This window comes from Macaca thibetana, chromosome 20 (assembly GCF_024542745.1).
Source record: "Macaca thibetana thibetana isolate TM-01 chromosome 20, ASM2454274v1, whole genome shotgun sequence".
Lineage (NCBI taxonomy): Eukaryota > Metazoa > Chordata > Mammalia > Primates > Cercopithecidae > Macaca > Macaca thibetana.
In genome coordinates, this window is record NC_065597.1 from 9,829,605 (window position 1) to 9,848,757 (window position 19,153).

The 19,153-nt window shown below is 49.4% G+C and overlaps 2 protein-coding genes across 3 annotated transcripts in view; one reads left to right on the forward strand and one right to left on the reverse strand.

Annotated features, from left to right (window-relative positions):
* Positions 1-1,759, reverse strand: part of CMTM4 (CKLF like MARVEL transmembrane domain containing 4) — an 80,965-nt gene extending 79,206 nt beyond the window's left edge. Inside the window, exon 1 of one of the 2 annotated variants that reach the window (XM_050774976.1) lies at positions 1,354-1,759. In XM_050774976.1, coding sequence (XP_050630933.1) covers positions 1,354-1,539 — 186 coding nt within the window. In that variant the 5' untranslated portion in view covers positions 1,540-1,759. The remainder of the gene's footprint in view (positions 1-1,353) is intronic. The other variant, XM_050774977.1, reaches the window with a different exon arrangement.
* Positions 1-19,153, forward strand: part of CA7 (carbonic anhydrase 7) — an 836,404-nt gene that overhangs the window by 676,316 nt on the left and 140,935 nt on the right. The gene's annotated exons all lie outside the window — the stretch shown is intronic.

Here is a 19,153-nt window from a genome sequence, read left to right on the forward strand (position 1 = left end):
AGGGTATCCACACATTATATTATTCCCAAGGAATGCTTATGCACTCAAGTAGGAACAGGAGGACCAGGCCTGGCGCGGTGGCTCATGCCTGTAATCCCAGCACTTTGGGAAACCAAGGAGGGGTGATCGCTTGAGTCCAGTAGTTGGAGACCAGTTTGGGTAACATGGTGAAACCCCATCTCTACCAAAAATACAAAAATTAACCGGGCATGGTGGAACGTGCTTGTAGTCCCAGCTACTCAGGAAGCTGAGGTGAGAAGATCACTTGAGCCTGAGAGGTCGAACCTGCAGTGAGCCACGATCGCACCACTGCACTCCACCCTGGGCGACAGAGACCCGGTCTCAAAAAAGAGAGAGAGAGAATGAACAAGAACAAGGCTTCTCTGGCTATGAGACGTCTATAAAGTTTTGAGGCTGGTGGCCTCAGAAGAAGGCCTACCTGTGACATGGAATGTTGGGGGGGGCACACAGGTTTTTCTGAATTAGAGCATGCCCTGTCCACAACAGAACTAAGCAACTGCCCGGAGAGGCATGTTACAAAACCACAAAGCAGGAACAGAGCTGAGAGGCCCCTGCCCAGAACACCCTGGAAGCCAAAACATAGGACCCTGAGAAATTAGCTCCACTACAGACAAGTCCAACAGAAAGTTCTCTGTTTCTGCTACCTCCAAAACTGGCTGCCCTCCCAGATTTAACTCTGGGTACCAATTGGGCAGTGCCAGCCACCGTGCTGGGCGGTGGATTCCGGGATGCCGAGTCTGTCTTCTTGGTTAGAAGGACAAAAACCTCTGCAGTGTAGAGATTGTGGGCAGACCTAGGCTCCCCCACGGCATCAGGGCTACCTGCCTCCATCCAACAAATACTTACTAAGCGCCTACCATATACGCCTGGCACCCAGCTAGATATCAAGGGGGAACCAAGCCACAGTCCCTCGTCTCCGCAGGCAGAAACAGACGAGCACCTTCTGGAGGTTGTGCGGGCCGGAAAAACCTGCCACAGGTTGCTAAGACCAGCCGTACCCAGGAGACAGCAGGATTCCCAGCAGCACCCAGCCCGGTAACGCCACCGACTCCCGCGAGCGAGGGCGGAACGGACAGGTAGGCCCGAGGGCAGGTGCTCAGGTAGGAGGCGCACACCTGAGGCTGCCGGCCTGGGAAGGACAGGCTCTGGCCGAGGGCGGGGTCCCTAGAGGAGGCTGCAGAGTGGCACCGGGACCCCGCGAGGGAGAGGGGGCGCGAGGAGCGGGCTCCGGCCCCGGCAAGCTGGTACGCGGCGGAGGCCCCGCAGCGGGGCGGGGAGGGAGGCGTGCGGCTAGGCCGCCCTCTGGCACCTGGGGCCCCGCCCGGCACCTACCACTTGGGCGACCTTGAGGCGGCCGAGCGCGCCGCGCAGGTAGTCGGGGTCGCAGCGCAGGCCAGCCAGCCCGCGGCGCTGGCTCACCGGCTCGGTGGTGGGCTGGTACGGGCTGCTGGCGCCCGAGATCATGGAGGTGCTCGAGGCCTCGCCCTCGAAGCCGTCCAGCTCCTCGCCGCTCCGCATGCTGCCGCCCGGCCCGGGCCGCCTCGCGCGGCAGGCTCCCGGCGCCAGGAGCGGGCGGGCTCAGCGGGGCCGCCGCATCGCCGCCGCCGCCGCCGCCCGACTGACCGCCCGCGGCCCGCCCGCCGCTGCCGCCGCCGCCGCCGCCTCTCGCCCGCCGCCCGGCTGCGGCTGCGGTCGGTCCGCTCGGGCTCGGCTCCCGCCGCCTCGGCAGCGGAAAGGGAGGGAGGCGGGAGCCAGGAGAGAGAAGGAGGCGGGAGCCGGCGCGCCGGGCCGGGAGGGGCGGAGCCAGGCCGCAGCCTGCCGCTCGGAGGAGCTCCGCTACTCGGGCGAGGTGGAGGCGGTGGCGGCGCGGGCCTCGGAGCGGGGCGGGGCGCCGACTCCTCAGGGCCCGCCCCGGCCCCGCCCCCACCTGCGCCTCGAGCCGGAGCCGGAGCCGGAGCCGGAGCCGCTGGTTGGCGCTGGCGATCCCGGCACGCGGGGTAATGGGGTTCAGGCAGCGGGGTCCTGGGGCTGAGGAAAGGGTCTAGGTGGACCTGGAGGCCATGGAGTTGCTTTCCCAGGCGCTGCCTCAGGTTCTTCTTTGGAGAAAGTGGGGTCCTCGATGCATAGGGTGGGGAGCTTCCCAGTAAAGACCGAGACGGGCTGCGCCACCCGTGTGCCGGGAACAGTGCGTGGCCAGGGTGGGCCTGACTCGGACTCTTGGGCCGACGAGCGGTGGGTAAGTGCCTGGGCTCCCACGCTGGGCGCCTGCAACAAACCGGTTCCGAGGCCAGGGGCGGAGCAGGGCAGGGTGAGGAGCCGCCCCACTGCAGGTTGTCCCCGCCGGCCTGACCCAGGCGACCGGCACGTTCCTCTCCTCTCAGCTGAAAAGCTTTGCTAGCTCTGTCTAGGCATCAAGTAAGGTTAAACACAGATTTTGCCCCGAAGGGCATTAATTAGGGACCAATTTACAATTAAAGTGTGAAGGCTAATTTTAAGCTAAGTAAAACACTGACTTTCTAAGAAGTGTCGCTTTTATATTGAACCCTTCCACAACCACAAATAACCCAGAGCTTGCCATGTTCTAGGCACCGAGCAAGGCGCTTGAAGAACGTATCGTTGTTATTGCTGTTTTACAGAAGAAGAGACTAAGGCTGCAGACTGTAAGTAGCTTGTCCAAGGTCACACAGTTCATTGGTGGGCAGAGTCCAGGTTCCTACTTTTTCTTTTTTTCAAAAAAAGTGTTTATTATTATCATCATCATTATTTTTGTAGAGATAGGGCCTCACTGTGTTGCCCAGGCTGATCTCGAACTCCCGGGCTCAAGCGATCCTCCTGCCTCAGCCTGCCAAAGTGCTGGGATTACAGGTGTGAGTGACCTTGCCCAGCACTCAACTTTTTCAAAGATGGGAAGGACAGTGACTCTAATACTGTTGTCCTTCTGTATGGGGGCAGGAGAGGAAGCTTGTTTTCAGGACCCCCTCAAATACCAAAATCTGAAGATGCTCTCAAATCCTTTATATAAAATGGTGTAGTATTTACATATAACCTACACACACATCCTCTCGTATACTTTAAATAATTGTTCTACTGTATTTTTGTATCTATATTTGTGTGTGTGTATGTGTTGTTTGGGGGTTTTTTGTGTGTTTATTTTCTGAGACAGAGTCTCGCTTGTCACTCAGGCTGGAGTGCTGTGGTGAGATCTCGGCTCACGGCAACCTCCGCCTCCTGGGTTCAAGCGATTCTCCCACCTCAGCCTCCTGAGCAGCTGGGACCACAGGCATGAGCCACCACATCCAGCTTATTTTTTATTGTTTTTTCCAAATATTTTTTTTTTTTGAGACACAGTCTCATTCTGTCACCTAAAACCTTGTCTCTACTAAAAATACAAAAAAAAAAAAAAAAAAAAAATTAGCCGTGCAGCGAGGCCTTATATCACAGAACAAAGGCAGGAGAATTGCTTGAATCAGGAATGGGCAGCATCAAGTAAGTGTAGAGTTAGGGGGTGAAGGCAAGCGTAACAAACAAGAAGATCAAGTGAAAGTCTTTTAAAGAAGCAAGTGGATCCCTAGATCCCTTTTCACACCCATCCCCCAAGGCTGGAGCTTTGTTCTCTGGAGAGGGTGAAACAGAAGGCCTCTTAGTTAGAGATCACTAGGCACAGTTCAGGGAAGGAATAGTGTACTAAAAACAGGTGGAATAAGTGAAAGTTTGCTTGCTGAATGAGACCCCCCCAGACATCCTTCCCTAGATCATGGTAGCCAAGACCTCACATTCTCTCTGGAAAACATGATTAGCACAAGAAGAAAGACCTAAAGATCCTGACAATGGAAGTACCCCAAAGTGGAGCCCAGCCAGATCACCCAACACTGAATCCCACAGCTGAGACTTCTCACCTACAGGCACAGAGCTTCCAATGAGCTTTTGGGGACCCTACTTTGAAATATAAATGACAACTAATAGTCACCAAACATTTGAGGAAAGCCTATAACATAACAGAGGTCAAAACCAAGAAACATATGTCATTAAATGTTTACAATGGTATATATATGTGTGTGTGTATATCTACCATTTTATACACATAACTGTCTCTACTAAAAAAAAAAAAAAAAACAAAAAAAACAAAAATTAGCCCAGAGTGGTGGTGCATGTCTGTAGTCCTAGCTACTCAGGAGGCTGAAGCAGGAGAATCACTTAAGCCCAGGAGGCAGAGGTGGCAGTGAGCCAAGATCGCACCGCTGCACTCCAGCCTGGGTGACAGACAGAGCAAGACTCTGTCTCAAAAAAAGTTTAGAATAAGGCTGAGTGCGGTGGCTCACGCCTGTAATCCCAGCGTTTTGGGAGGGTGAGATGGGCAGATGGCTTGAGCCCAGGAGTTCGAGACCAGCCTGAGCAACACAGCAAGACCCCATCTCTACAAAATTAAAAAAAAAAAAAAAAGTTTAGAATAAGATGTTACCAAAAAGGAATATTCAGAGAAAAAAAAAACCTCTTAGACAAGCACATGAAAATATGCTCAATGTTATTAGTTGAAGGAAATTAGGGAAATGCAAATCAAAACCACTTCATAACTACTAGGATGGCTATAATAAGAACAACAGGAAATTACAAGTGTTGGTGAGGATGTGGAGAAACTGGAACCCTTATACATTGCTGGTAAGAATGTAAATGGTGTAACTGCTGGGTTCAAAGTTTGGCAGTTCTTCAAACAGTTACATAGAATTACTATATGACCCAGTAATTCCACTCCTGCATATATACCCAAAAGAACTGATAATAGGTGGCCGGGCATAGTGGTTCACGCCTGTTATCCCAGCACTTTGGGAGGTCAAGACAGGTAGATTGCTTAAGTCCAGGAATTCAAGACCAGCCTGGGCAATATGGCAAGACCCCATCTCTACAAAAAATACAAAAAACTAGCCGGGTGTGGTGGCACATGCCTGTAGTTCCAGCTGCTTGGGAGGCTCAGGTGGGAGGATTGCTTGAACCTGGGAGAGGAAGGTTGCAGTGAGCTGAGATTGTACCGCTGCACTCCAGCCTGGGCGACAGAGTGATACCCTTTCTCAAAAATAAAAAAGAAAGAAAATAAAATAAAGAAAAAAATTAATAATAGGTACTGAAACAAAAACTTGTACAAAACATGCAAGGCTCCATGATGCATGCCTGTAGTCCTAGCTACTCAGAAGCCTGAGGCAGGAAGAACACTTGAGCCCAGGAATTCAAGGCTGTAGTTTGCTATGATTGCACCTGTGTATACTACAAACTCCAGCCTGGCAACGCAGCAAGACACCATCTAAACAAACAAAACCTTATTTTTATGCTCTTATTTAAAAAGAAACACAAAAAAAAACCTTCTTCATGAATGTTCATAGCAGCACTATTCACAGTAGCCGAAAAGCAGGCACAAGCCAAGTGTCCTCCATTACCCCATGAAACAGGAGTTCGAGACCAGCCTGGCCAACATGGTGAAAACCCATCTCTACTAAAAATACAAAAATTAGCTGGGCATGGTGGCATGCGCCTGTAATCCCAGCTACTCGGGAGGCTGAGGCAGAAGTGCTTGAACCCGGGAGGCAGAGGTTGCAGTAAGCCAAGATCATGCCACGGCACTGCAGCCTAGGTAACAGAGTAAGACTCTGTCTCCAGAAAAAAAAGAAAAGAAAAAAAGAATGTTTGAGGGCCAGGTGCGTTACTCATGCCTGTAATCTCAGCACTTTAGGAGGCCAACATGGGTGGATCACCTGAGTCAGGAGTTTGAGACCGGCCTGGCCAATGTGGCCAAACCCCATCTCTACTAAAAATACAAAAATTAGCTGGGCGTGGCAGTATGCGCCTGTATCCCAGCTACTCAGGAGGCTGAGACAGGAGAATTGCTTGAACCTGGGAGGCGGAGGTTGCAGTGAGCTGAGATCGTGCTAGCCTGGGTGACAGAGCGAGACTCCATCTCAAAAAGAAAAAAGTGTTTGAGGCCCAGTGTGGTGCCTCACGCCTGTAATCCCAACATTTTGGGAGAAGCCAAGAAGGTGGACGAATCACTTGAACTCAGGAGTTAGAACAGCCTGGGCAACATGGTGAGACCCTGTCTCTACAAAAAAATGAGTCGTGTATAGTGGCACACCCCTGTCGTCTCAGCTACTTGGGAGGCTGAGGTAGGAGAATCACCTGAGCTCCAGAAGTCAAGATTGCAGTGAGCCATGATCATACCACTGCACTTCAACCTGGCCAACACAGTGAGACCCTGTCTCAAAAAAAAAAAAAAAAAAAATTTTTAAAAAAACAAAACAAACTTGGCATTTGGTAGGATGGATAGTCCCTGCCAGTGGGGACAGAGCAACAGAGCAATATTCTGTCTCAAAAATAAATAAAAATTTTTAAAAATAAAGGTGTCAGTGTAAGTCTTCATGTCTGAAGGATTAGACTCAAAGATGTAAAAATAAAAACCCATTGTTTTGTGTTTGAAAGAAGCTGATGTCCCTGTCCCTCTCCTTGGTGGCAGGGCCCTGACCAGACTCCTTCAGCAATGTTCCCACATGCCTGGAGGGAGGGGCCAGAGCCTGGGCGAGTTCCAGGGAGGAGTGGTTCAGGGGCGAGAGTTAACTGCTGCTTCTGAAGGAACTCGTCCCTTCAGCCGGAAAAATGCTCTCTGAGTCTCTAAAAATAGTGCTCGTTGGGATTTTCCAGTTTGACATTCCTTTGGTTACAATGACCAAAGACAATCCAAGCCAGTCCACCCTGGGCCCCTAACCAGAGCCTCCGGGGAATCCCAGCTTCTGCGGGACCCCAGTTTGTGGTTCCTGCTGCTTCCAAAATGTAATGATTTGGGGAGGAGTCACCTGCTCAGCAGCCGCCTCGCTTCTCCCTGGCTGCCCTCCACCTTCTCTCTCCATGGCAGAGGAAGGGGCATGGGTTTCTGGGGAAGAAGGCTGAGTGTGTGGCCACAAGGAAATGTGGGACCTGCCTTCACTTACCCTCCAGGACTGGTGTCCATGCTGGGCCTGGCTCAACTAGCCATGTGAACCCCAGGGAGATGCTGAGGTAACGAGGAGGCAACAGACACCTCGTCAGGCATTTGCGGCTGCCCCACCCTCTGGGACCAGGCACTGGGCCATATCCTGGGCCTTCACGGCTCTCATAGAAGAACTGCGGTGGGAGGGAGTTGTAAACCAAAAGTATCTGAGACAAGTCTCAATCAATTCAGAAGTTTATTTTGCCAAGGTTGAGGATCCACCCAGGAGACAGGTCTGTGCCTTTCTCTGAAGATGATTTTGAGGACTTCATTATTTAATAATTTTTTGAGACAGACTCTCACTGTCGCCGAGGCTGGAGGGCAATGGTGCCACCTCGGCTTACTGTAACCTCCGCCTCCTGGGTTCAAGTGATTCTGCTGCCTCAGCCTCTCGAGTAGCTGGGATTACAGGCGCCTGCCACTGGCCAACAAGGTGAAACCCGATCTCTACTAAAAATACAAAAATTAGCCAGGTGTGGTGGTGTGCACCTTTAATCCCAGCCACTCAGGAGGCTGAGGCAGGAGAATCGCTTGAACCTGGAAGGCAGAGATTGCAGTGAGCCAAGATGCAGATCGCGCCACAGAACTCCAGCCTGGGCGACAAAAAAAAAAAACAAAAAAAAAAAAAAACTCCGTCTCAAAAAAAAAAAACAAAAAAAAAAGCCCGGGGTTCAGAAAGAGGTGAGTGGTCTGGGTTCTTTCACAAATATGGGCAGGGTCTAGAAGGTATGTGAAGGGCAGGGGCAGGGACAGAGGGACAGGAAGGTTGGGAACTGATTATGAAGATGCCTACAGTCCAGAGAGTCATGAGAGCTGCATTTTGCTCCTTAAGCAGGCGACTGACATGATCAGATTTGAACAAAACAAAAAGCACTGATGAATAATTCAAAGCCTTATCTCCTGATGTCAGATGGGTGGTAGAGACACTGTTGCTGTGAATAATGTATAGAGCCCTTTTAAGGGGAAAAAGGTCTCAGGGACCCCAAGAGAACATCTGCGGGCATCCAGGGCTCCCCAGACCCTTTTGGGGAAACCCTGGAGCAGCCAGAATTGCCCCAAGAGTTCAAGCAGCCAGATTCACGAGCCCCTGAGCAAAGCCTCGAAGGTCGGACTGGCCTCAGTGAGCTATCAGAGTAGGCAGGAAAGCACAATGGGAGGACACAGCAAGGACAAAGGCCAGGAGGCTGGGAGGCTGGGGGAGGAGAAGTGAAAGGGTGGCTGGAAAAACACTTTTATTTTATTTTTATTTTTTAATTTTTGAGATGGAGTCCCACTCTATTGCCCTGGAGTGGCGCGATCTTGGCTCACTGCAACCTCAGCCTCCCTGGTTCAAGTGATTCTCCTGCCCAGCCTCTCGAGTAGCTGGGATTACAGTTGCCCGCCACCATGCTTGGCTAATTTTTGTATTTTTAGTAGAGATGGGGTTTCGCCATGTTGGCCAGGCTGGTCTCGAACTCCTGACCTCAAGTGATCTGTCTGCCTTGGCCTCCCAAAGTGCTGGGATTACAGGCGTGAGCCACTGCACTCAGCCAGGAACACACTTCGTAAAGTAGTGAGGTTGGAGAGGTGTTAGGGGCCACTGTGAAAGGCCTGAATATCATACCACTTTGACTCTTAGCATGCACACATGGGCCGGTTAATTAATTAAATGTATTTATTTGAAAACAATCTCAAAATTACAAAAACAAACAAACAAAAATGGTAAGTACAGTATAAAGAATGCTTTTCCCTGAATCATTTGAGAGTACATTACCAACCGAACACCCCATCACCCTCAAATACTTGAGAGTATTTTCTACCAAGGACATTCTCTGCTTTTACCAGAATATGCATCAAAATCAGGAAATTAATCTTTTTTATTTTATTTATTTTATTAGAGACCGAGTCTTGCTGTCACCCGGGCTGGAGTGCAGTGGCGTGATCTCAGCTCACTGCAACATCTGTCTCCTGAATTCAAGCAATTCTCATGCCTCAGCCTCCTGGGTAGCTGGGACTACTGGCGCGCAGCTCCATGCCCAACTAATTTTTGTATTTTTAGTAGAGACGAGGTTTCACCATGTTGGCCAGCCTCATCTCAAACTCCTGATCTCAACTGATCCGCCTGCCTTGGCCTCCCAAAGTGGGATTACAGGCATGAGCCACCACACCTGGCCAGGAAATTATTCTTGATACATTCCCACCATCTAACCCTCACATTCCAATCAAGTTTTGCCAAATGTCCCTATAATGTCTCTGTAGCAAAATGAAGCCATTAAGGATCATGTGTTGCTCTTCTTGTTGTCATGTTGCCAGTTTCCTTCAGACTAGAACAGTTCCTCAGACCCTCCTTGTCTTTTATGACCTTAACACCTTCAAAGATGTAATGCACCAAGTTATTTTGTACCATGTCCCTCAATCTGGGTTTGTCTGATGTTTCTTTGTGATTAGATCCTGGTTATACATTTTTGGCAGAAATCCCCCAGCAGTGACATTGTGTTCTCTGCGCAGCCTATCAGGAGGCATGCGACTGCTATGCATCCCATTATTAATGATGTTCACTTCCATCAGGTGATTGAGCTTGTGGCCGCCAGGTTTCTCCACTGTAACACGCTGTTTCCCCCTTGTAATGAATAAACCTGACACTTTGTGCATCAAAATAAATACTGATAGTAATGGATTATAACCCATTGAATAAATCATGTAAATTTGAAGTTTTGATGAGGAATGGAATGCTGTTTCACACTGAACTTTCAATTTACTAATTTATTTATATAGCCTCATGACTTCCTATTTTATTCAATAAGTTATAATCCATTATGATCATTTTTTTTCCTTTTTTTGATGTTCAAATTGTCCCTGGCCAGTGGCCTTCTCTCAGTCTCTCTCTAAGAGACAGGGTCTTGGCCAGGCATAGTGGCTCACGTCTGTAATCCTAACACTTTGGGAGGCCAAGGTGGGCGAATCACTTGAGGTCAGGAGTTCGAAACCAGTCTGGCCAACATGGTGAAACCCTGTCTCTACTAAAAATAAATTTTAAAAAAATTAGCCAGACATGGTGGCAGGTGCCTGTAATCCCAGCTACTCAGGAGGCTGAGGCAGGAGAATCACTTGAACCCAGGAGGCGGAGGTTGCAGTGAGCCGATATTGCACTACTGCACTCCAGCCTGGGCAACAGAGTGAGACTCTGTCTCAAAAATAAATAAATAAATAATAATTGGCCAGGCGCAGTGGCTCATGCCTGTAATCCCAGTACATTGGGAGGCCGAGGTGGGCAGATCACCTGAGGTCAGGAGTTTGAGACCAGCCTGGCTAACACGGTGAAACTCCATCTACTAAAAACACAAAACTACAAAAATTAGCTGGGTGTGGTGGCAGCCACCTGTAATCCCAGCTACTTGGGAAGCTGAGCCAGCAGAATCACTTGAACCTGGGAGGCAAAGGATGTAGTGAGCCAAGATCACACCATTGCACTCCAGCCTGGGTGACAAGAGCAAAACTCCATCTCAAAAATAAAATAAAATAAATAACACCCACATAGTGAAACCCCATCTCTACTAAAAATACAAAAAATTAGCCGGGTGTGGTGGTGGCGGGTGCCTGTAATCCTAGCTACTCAGGAGGCTGAAGCAGGAGAATCACTTGAACCTGGGATGCGGAGGTTGTAGCAAGCCGAGATTGTGTCACTGCACACCAGCTGGGGTGACAGTGGGAGACTCCGTCTCAAAAAAATAAATAAAATTAAATTAAAATTGAAAAAAGAGACACATCTTGCTGTTGCCCAGGTTGGAGTGCAGTGGCTACTCAAAGGCACCATCATAGCTCACTGCAGCCTCAAAACTCCTGGTCTCAAGAAATCCTCCCACGTCAGCCTCCTGAGTATCCGAGTTGACAGGCATGCACTACCATGCCCAGCTCCTTTCTTTAAATTTTTTTTCATGCCTTTATGCGTACAGCTCCTGTCTTTTGACACGTATCTATGGTTCTTTGAGCCCTTTCTTACTTTCTGGCACAGATGTTCCAGGCTCATCTTACATTTTTCCTGTCTCAGCCCTGGAATCAGCCATTTCCCCAAGAAACCCCAGGTTTTTTATTATCATCATTTGTTTTCCTTGCTTCCTCATCCTCTGCCTCTCAGCCCCTATTATTTATTTATTTTGAGACTGAGTCTCGCTCTGTCGCCCAGGCTGGAGTGCAGTGGCGTGATCTTGGTTTACAACCTCCGCCTCCTGGGTTCAAGGGATTCTCCCGCCTCAGCCTCCCAAGTAGCTGGGACTACAGGGTGTGCCACTACACCTGGCTACTTTTTGCATTTTTAGTAGAGACCGGGTTTCGCCATGCTGGCCAGGCTGGTTTCGAACCCCTGACCTTGTGATCTACCCATCTCGGCCTCCCAAAGTGCTGGGATTACAGGTATGAGCCACCACACCCGGCCCCATTTATTTTTAAGACAGAGTCTTGCGTTGTGGCCCAGGCTGGAGTACAGTGGCGCGATCTCAGTTCACTGCAACCTCCACCTCCCAGGTTTAAGCGATTCTCCTGCCTCAATTTCCTGAGCATCTAGGATTATAGGTGCACACCACCACACCCAGCTAATTTTTGTATTTTTGGTAGAGACAGGATTTCACGATGTTGGCCAGGCTGGTCTTGAACTCCCGACCTCAGGTGCTCGACCTGCCTTGGCCTACCAAAGTGTTGGGATTACAGGTGTGAGCTACAGCGCCCAGCTTATTTATTGATTTACTTATTGAGATGGAGTCTCGCATCGCTTCTTGGCCTTTTGGCTAAGATCAAGTGAGATGGAGTCTCGCTCTGTTGCCCAGGCTGGACACTGCAACCTCTACCTTCTGGGGTTTAAGCAGTTCTCCTGCCTCAGCCTCCCAAGAAGCTGAGACTACAGGTGTGCGCCACCCTGCTGGCTAATTTTTGTATTTTTAGTAGAGACAGGGTTTCGCCATATTGGCCAGGCTGGTCTCAAACTTCTGGCTTCAAGTGATCTGCCCACCTCAGCCTCCTGAAGTGTTTGGATCACAGACATAAGCCATCACACCTGGCCCCCGATTTATTTTATGAGAGAATGGTATTTAGAAACCAAGATCATGGCATAAGGTGTGCTCATTGCTATTGGGCTGTTGCTGCTCCCAGGCCCTCTCAGGGCAAAAAGCTAAGGTATACATGTGTGCAAACACATACACATATGTGCACACCTCTACATCTACAGGGTCTCACTCCGTCACCCAGGCTGGAGTGCAGTGACCCAGTCATGGCTCACCACAGCCTTGGCTTCCCAGGCTCCAGCAATACCCCAGCCTCAGCCTCAAGACTAGCTGGGATTACAGGTGCATGCCACCACACCTGGCTTATTTTTACATTTTTTGTAGAGATGGGGTTTCACTATGTTGTCCAGGTTGGTCTTGAACTCCCAGGCTCAAGCAATGCGCCCACCCTGGCCTCCCAAAATGCTGGGTTTTCCAAGCGTGAGCCACTGAACCTGGCCTTTTGAAAATTTGTATGCATGAGTGTATTGAAGACCACGGGCTGGGCATGGTGGCTCACACCTGTAATCCTAACACTTTGGGAGGCCAAGGAGGCAGGATTGCGTGAGCCTGGGAGTTCAAGACCAGTCTGAACAACATGGCAAAAACCCATCTCTACAAAAAGACACAAAAATTAGCTGGGTGTGGTGGTGCACACCTGTAGTCCTGGCTACTCAGAAGGTTGAGGCAGAAGGACTGCTTGAGCCTGGGAGGCAGAGGTTGTGGTGAGCTGTGATCATGCCACTACACTCTAGCCTGGGCAACAGAGTGAGACCCTGCCTCAAAAAAAAAAAAAAAAAAAAAGACACCCAAACCATGTGTTCACACTGATGCTTCCAACTCCAATATAACGCCATATACATTTAACTTATTTGACCAATGCCTGTATGCAGCCCCTCTTCCATCACCTCCATCCGTGCACAGATGCCCTCCTTACCACATGACCCTGCCCTAGGCCACCCCACTCAGACACCCCATGCCTGCTCTACTCTTTGTAGACACCCTCTCCTCTCCACTAGGGGAGGCTACCCATGGGTTTGCTGTCACTCAGTCAGTCTCTGACTCTCTGCACCCCTGCCCCATCCCCAAATAAGTATACCCTCTCCACCCTGCTTGAGTTAATACTCTATGCCAGGCCATTCATCCATTCCTACTCATGGGGACGGACACTCTCCACCCTGCTTAGGTTCCAAACCCTCCTTTGGGTCTCCACAATTCCCCACTCCACCCCCAGGCAGACACCTGCCATGCTCTGCCCACCTAAAGGCTTGAGGGCTTAATTGTTGGGGGAGAAGAGGTTGACAAAGATTTTGGTTTTTATTTTGAGCAGAGAAAAGCTGACTGTGGCATTCAAGACATCAGTTAACTTGTCTGTTGTTCCCAGAATACCAGCCCGGTAGGGGGAGGGCCTACCTTGTTCACCTCCCGTCACTTGCATTTTGAGTGTCACCAACCCATGCCCACAGTTCCCTGGAAGATGGCTATGGTTACTGAGCAGAAGCAGGGAGGAGGCACCAAGAGGCCACATACCTCAAACATGTGTTTGGATGCCCACACATGCAGATGGCAGAAAGCTGCCTTGCCCAAGAAATCAGGCAGTTGCCAGGTGATGGAATTTATGGTGTGCTGAAAGCTTGTCTGCCCTAAAATAGCTCTCTTGCTCAGTCTCAACTAGCAATTTATTTCTTCAGATTTAAGACCTGGTGTTTAGCACTGCCTGGGCTACCAGCTGACTAGCTAGGGAAAGGTATGCAGACTGGGTAGAGGAAGGCCGCAAGACAGCAGCAATACTTCATTTCTTATTCCCAACTCTGTTCCTGACTTTGTGTAACCTTGGCAAATAATTTCTAAGGCCTTTTCTTTTCTTTTTTTTGAGATGGAGTTTTTGCTCTTTTCACCCAGGCTGGAGTGCAATGGTGCAATCTCGGCTCACTGCAACCTCTGCCTCCCGGGTTCAAGTGATTCTCCTGCCTCAGCCTCCCGAGGAGCTGGGATAACAGGCGCCTGCCACCACACCCAGCTAATTTTTGTATTTTTAGTAGACAGAATTTCACCACATTGGCCAGGCTAGTCTTGAATTCCTGACCTCAGGTGATCCACCTGCCTTGGCCTCCCAAAGTGCTGGGATTACAGGCATGAGCCACTGTGCCCGGCCTTTTTTTTTTTTTTTTTTTGAGTCAAGGTCTCACTGTCACCCAGGCTGGAGTGCAGTGGCTCACTGCAGCCTTGGCCTGGGCTCAAGCAATTCTCAGCACCTCAGCCTCCAGGGTAGCTGGGACCACAGGCATGTGCCACCATGCCTGACTCATTATTTATTTATATTTTTTTGTAGAGACAGAGTCTTACTGTGCTGCCCAGGCTGGTCTCAAACTCCTGGGCCCAAGTCATCCTCCAGCCTCAGCCTCTCAAAGTGCTGGTATTATAGGCATAAGCAACATGCCTGGTCTCTAAAGCCTTTTCAAGAACTGAGGCCTGTCACACAATTTATTCAGGGCTGGTTGTTTGGGGACACTGTCTGCAAGCCAGGCACTATGCTAGGCACACATCCAGCATCCCTATGAGGGAGGTGAGAATCTGCTCACTGGATGCTGAGATTCACAGAGGTTAGCTGACTTCTCCATGACTACACAACTGTGAAGTTCTGGGGCCATGACTCAAACCCAAGTCGACCTGAAACAAGTTCCCAGCTGAGACAGCCCAGGTGTTGGGCCTGGGGCTATAGGTTACAGGTTTTCTTTTATGTCAGAGCAGTTCTGATTCGGCTCAATGCCAGAAATATTTACAGTTCCAAGTGTAAGGAGAGCCATCTGGCAGAGTGGCCGGTTTGAAGCTGTACTTGGTGATGATTCCCAAGAGGACTCAGCACCAGCAGCAGGCGATGTTTGCTGAACTCCTCTTTGTGACTAGGACTGTACTATCTATCCATGGGCATCAGGGAGAAACCCGCTCCTAGGGAGCAAAAACTCCCAGCATTGTCCTAGTTATCACAAATTCACCAATTCACAAGTGCTTATTTCCTCTGGGGCAGGGATTGTGAGGGGGAAGAGAAGATGGGGCCGGAGAGGTAAAACAGAGGATGAAAGGTACTATCACCAGAGTCCAAATTCCAAGGCTCATAAAAACATGGACCTTTACCAAGCCTCAAAAACCCAGCATGTGAATGTTCTCAAAGGGCGTTCTGTGGGACCTGGAAGATGCCCACAGTCAAAGATGTGTCAGATCTACCAGTCACCCATAAAACAAATCAAAACCAAAATCTGTCTAATGCAGTGGTTACCAGACTGGGAAAGGGATGGGGGAAGAAAGGATGAGGAAGGCTGGTTGATGAGCATAGTGACAATTAGATAGGAGTAGTAAGTTCTGGTATTCTATCGCATAGTAGGATGACTATGGTTAACAGTAAGGTACTGGGCCAGGCGCAGTGGCTCACGCCTGTAATCCCAACGTTTTGGGAGGCCCAAACAGGTGAATCGCTGGAGTTCAGGAATTTGGGACCACCCTGGACAACATGGTGAACCTCATCTCTACAAAAAATACAAAAATTAGCCAGGCATGGTGACATGCACCTGTAGTCCCAGTTACTTGGGAGGTAAGGTGGAAGGATCACTTGAGCCCAGGTTAAGGCTGTAGTCAGCCACGACTGCACCGCTGCACCCCAGCCTGGGTAGCAGAGCAAGACAGTCTCAACATAAATAAATAAAATACACCTTCTTGACACCCACATATTTTCTATATACAAAGCTTGAACAGTGACAGTGTTGTTTCCTATATACACCAAAGTTGAATTCCAGGCTAACATTTGTTAGATTTGAATAGGTAAAAAACAGATTCACAAACTGTGCCAAATATTTTAAATATCAAGGGCAGATGTTAACAGGCCACAAGCTGCACCCCCACTCTTTAAAATAAATTATTGCCTTAAAAAGGCACATAAATTGTTGAACTCTTCCCAAAACAAAAACTTAAATGCTTCACATTGGGTTTGCTTTTTCTAGCAGAACTTTAAATAGTTCTTTAAAGATCCTGCTTGGGTGAGATTTGTGGGGAGGCAGGGCAGGGAGGATGGAGGAGCTCGATGATCACTTAGGAATGTCAGTTAATTCAGTTCTACGCAAGAAATAAGTTTGTTACAGAACATTACACATGAAAATATCTTAATATTGTCATTAAATGAATTTTTATATAGGAATGTATTTATTTTTTCTTTTTTTTTGAGACGGAGTCTCGCTCTGTCGCCCAGGCTGGAGTGCAGTGGCGCGATCTCGGCTCACTGCAAGCTCCGCCTCCCGGGTTCACGCCATTCTCCTGCCTCAGCCTCCCGAGTAGCTGGGACTACAGGCGCCCACAACCGCGCCTGGCTAATTTTTTGTATTTTTAGTAGAGACGGGGTTTCACCGTGGTCTCGATCTCCTGACCTTGTGATCCACCCGCCTCGGCCTCCCAAAGTGCTGGGATTACAGGCGTGAGCCACCGCGCCCGGCTGTATTTTTTCTTTTTTTGAGACAAAGTTTCACTCTTGTTGCCCAGGCTGGAGTGCAGTGGCTCGATCTCAGCTCACTGCACCTCCGCCTCCCGGGTTCAAGCGATTCTCCTGCCTCAGACTCCTGAGTAGCTGGGATTACAGGTGCGCGTCACCACGACCGGCTACTTTTTGTATTTTTAGTAGAGACAGAGTTTCACCATGTTGGTCAGGTTGGTCTCCAACTCCTGACGACCTTGTGATCCTCCCACTTCAGCCTCCCAAAGTGCTGGGATTACAGACATAAGCCACCACGCCTAGCCAATATTTTGTATTTTTAGTAGAGATGGGGTTTCATCATGTTGGCGAAGCTGGTCTTGAACTCTTGACCTCAGGCGATCCACCCCCATTGGCCTCCCAAAGTGCTAGGATTACAGGCATGAGCCACCATGACCGGCCAGGAATTTTTTTTTTTTTTTTTTTTTTTTTTTTGGTGACACAGAGTCCCACTCCATAACTCAGGCTGGAGTGCAGTGGCACAATCTCGGCTCACTACAACCTCCACCTCCTGGGCTCAAGTGATTCTCCTGCCTCAGCCTCCCCAGTAGCTGGGATTATAGGCACCCACCACCATGCCCAGGTAATTTTTGTGTTTTTAGTAGAGACAGGGTTTTACCATGTTGGCCAGGCTGGACCTGAACTCCTGACCTCAGGTGATCCACCCACCTCGGCCTCCCAAAGTGCTGGGATTACAGGCGTAAGCCACTGCGCCAGCCAAATTTTCACATAGTAATTTCGTAACAAGGTTAGAAACATTTGAAAAGCTAGGCTTGTCCCATCTGAAATACTGCCCAAGGTTGGGGAAAGGACTTCTTGACCCACAAAGAATCCACCCCCAATTCCTGGCCTCAAACCCCTGCTGTCTCCTCTCCTTTCAGGCTGAGAGTCCCTCAGCGTCAAGCCCAGGGAGACACTTCTGTGAGCCAGCAGGGTGTGCTGTTCATCTCCAGTGGGAGTTTCAGCTGCTTCCTTCCTTGGGCCCTCACCACCACTGCTACTGACCTGTCACTTCTGCCTCCTGGTCAGAACATACCATCTCTCCCTTGTCAATCACAGACAGCATCAAGACAGCACTTGGCATCCTTTCAGCTATCTGCAAGCCTTGCAGGGTAAGGAGTACAATACTAAGTATCTCAGAACCCAGGACTCTGTTGTGGCATCCTGTAGGAGCTGCACCAGGGACCACCACAGTGAACGATCACAGGATATCCATGCCTCTACGCTCTGTTCTCTTTAGAGATGATATTTATACTACAAACTGAAATGCCACAACCAAAAAGGGTAGGAGCCAAGAATGAGGTTGCTGGATCAGTGTTAGAGATGACATCCTAGAGATGTTTTCAGGGTCGTCAATCACACCGAAGACCTACCACATGCCAGGCACATTGTACCTCCTCTAATGTCCACAATGACTAGGAAGAAATTTTATCCCTACTTTACAAAGATGGGAAAAGGAGGCCTAAGAGGGGTGAAGCTCCCCAGTTTGGGTTGTTTTCCTATTTTGCTTCTTGATCAATTTCTCATCCATTTGAACTGCACTTGCTTGATTCAAAAGTCACCACAGAATGAACTAGGACTGGAATCCATTAGTGCCCATGCCCTCCCCAACACTCCAAATGCCTCCCTCCACAGGTTGCTCCCAAGCCAGAGGTGGCAGAAGAGAATTCCAGAGAGGTTAGTGGTGTGTGTGAGGGCCCCTAAGGCAGGTCTACAGGCAGGCCAGCCTGCCAGCCTCACAGGCACACCTAGGAACATTTGCACTGGTGAAAGTCTGTCTCAGGGCCTGCCAAGGGCACCTGCCGCAGGCAACACCTAAAGCTCTTCATACCTTAAGAGAAAGTAAATTCCAAGATATGAGTGGAAGACATCTCAACTTGCATTTCCCAGCAAGATACCTGCGACTGCAGTCCCTTCTCCCTTTGTAGAGGATATTGGGTACTTTCTCTCTCTGCCATTCTCTCCACCTAGCAAGAGTGACTCTTCCATTCATTACCACAAGAGGAAAAGTTTGAATAGTAGCACACAGCTGCTTATGACCACAGATGAAAACACTCTCGATTGATACATTTTCCCCATCTGCTTTATTATTTTTTTGAGATACAGTCTCACTCTGTCACCCAGGCTGGAGTGCAGTGGCACAATCTCGGCTCCCTGCAACCTCTGCCTCCCAGGATCAAGTGATTCTCCTGTCTCAGCCTCCCGAGTAACTGGGACTACAGGCATGGCTACCATGCCTGGCTAATTTTTGTATTTTTAGTAGAGACGGGGTTTCACCATGTTGGCCAGGCTGGTCTCGAACTCCTGACCTTGTGATCCGCCCACTTCAGCTTCCCAAAGTGCTGGGATTACAGATGTGAGCCACCATGCATGGGTCCCCAATTGCTTTAAATGAGCACAGAGTATCAGCATACCACCATGATTAGTTCAAACTCAGAAGCTAGACTGCCTGCGTTCAAATTCTGAGACCTTAGCAGCTACTTACTTATCCATGTCTTAATTTCCTCATCTGGAAACTAAGACGGATATCAGCAGAGTTGTTGTGAAGTTTAAATCAGTTTGTATAAACCACCTAGAAGAGTGACTGGTGGCTGGGTG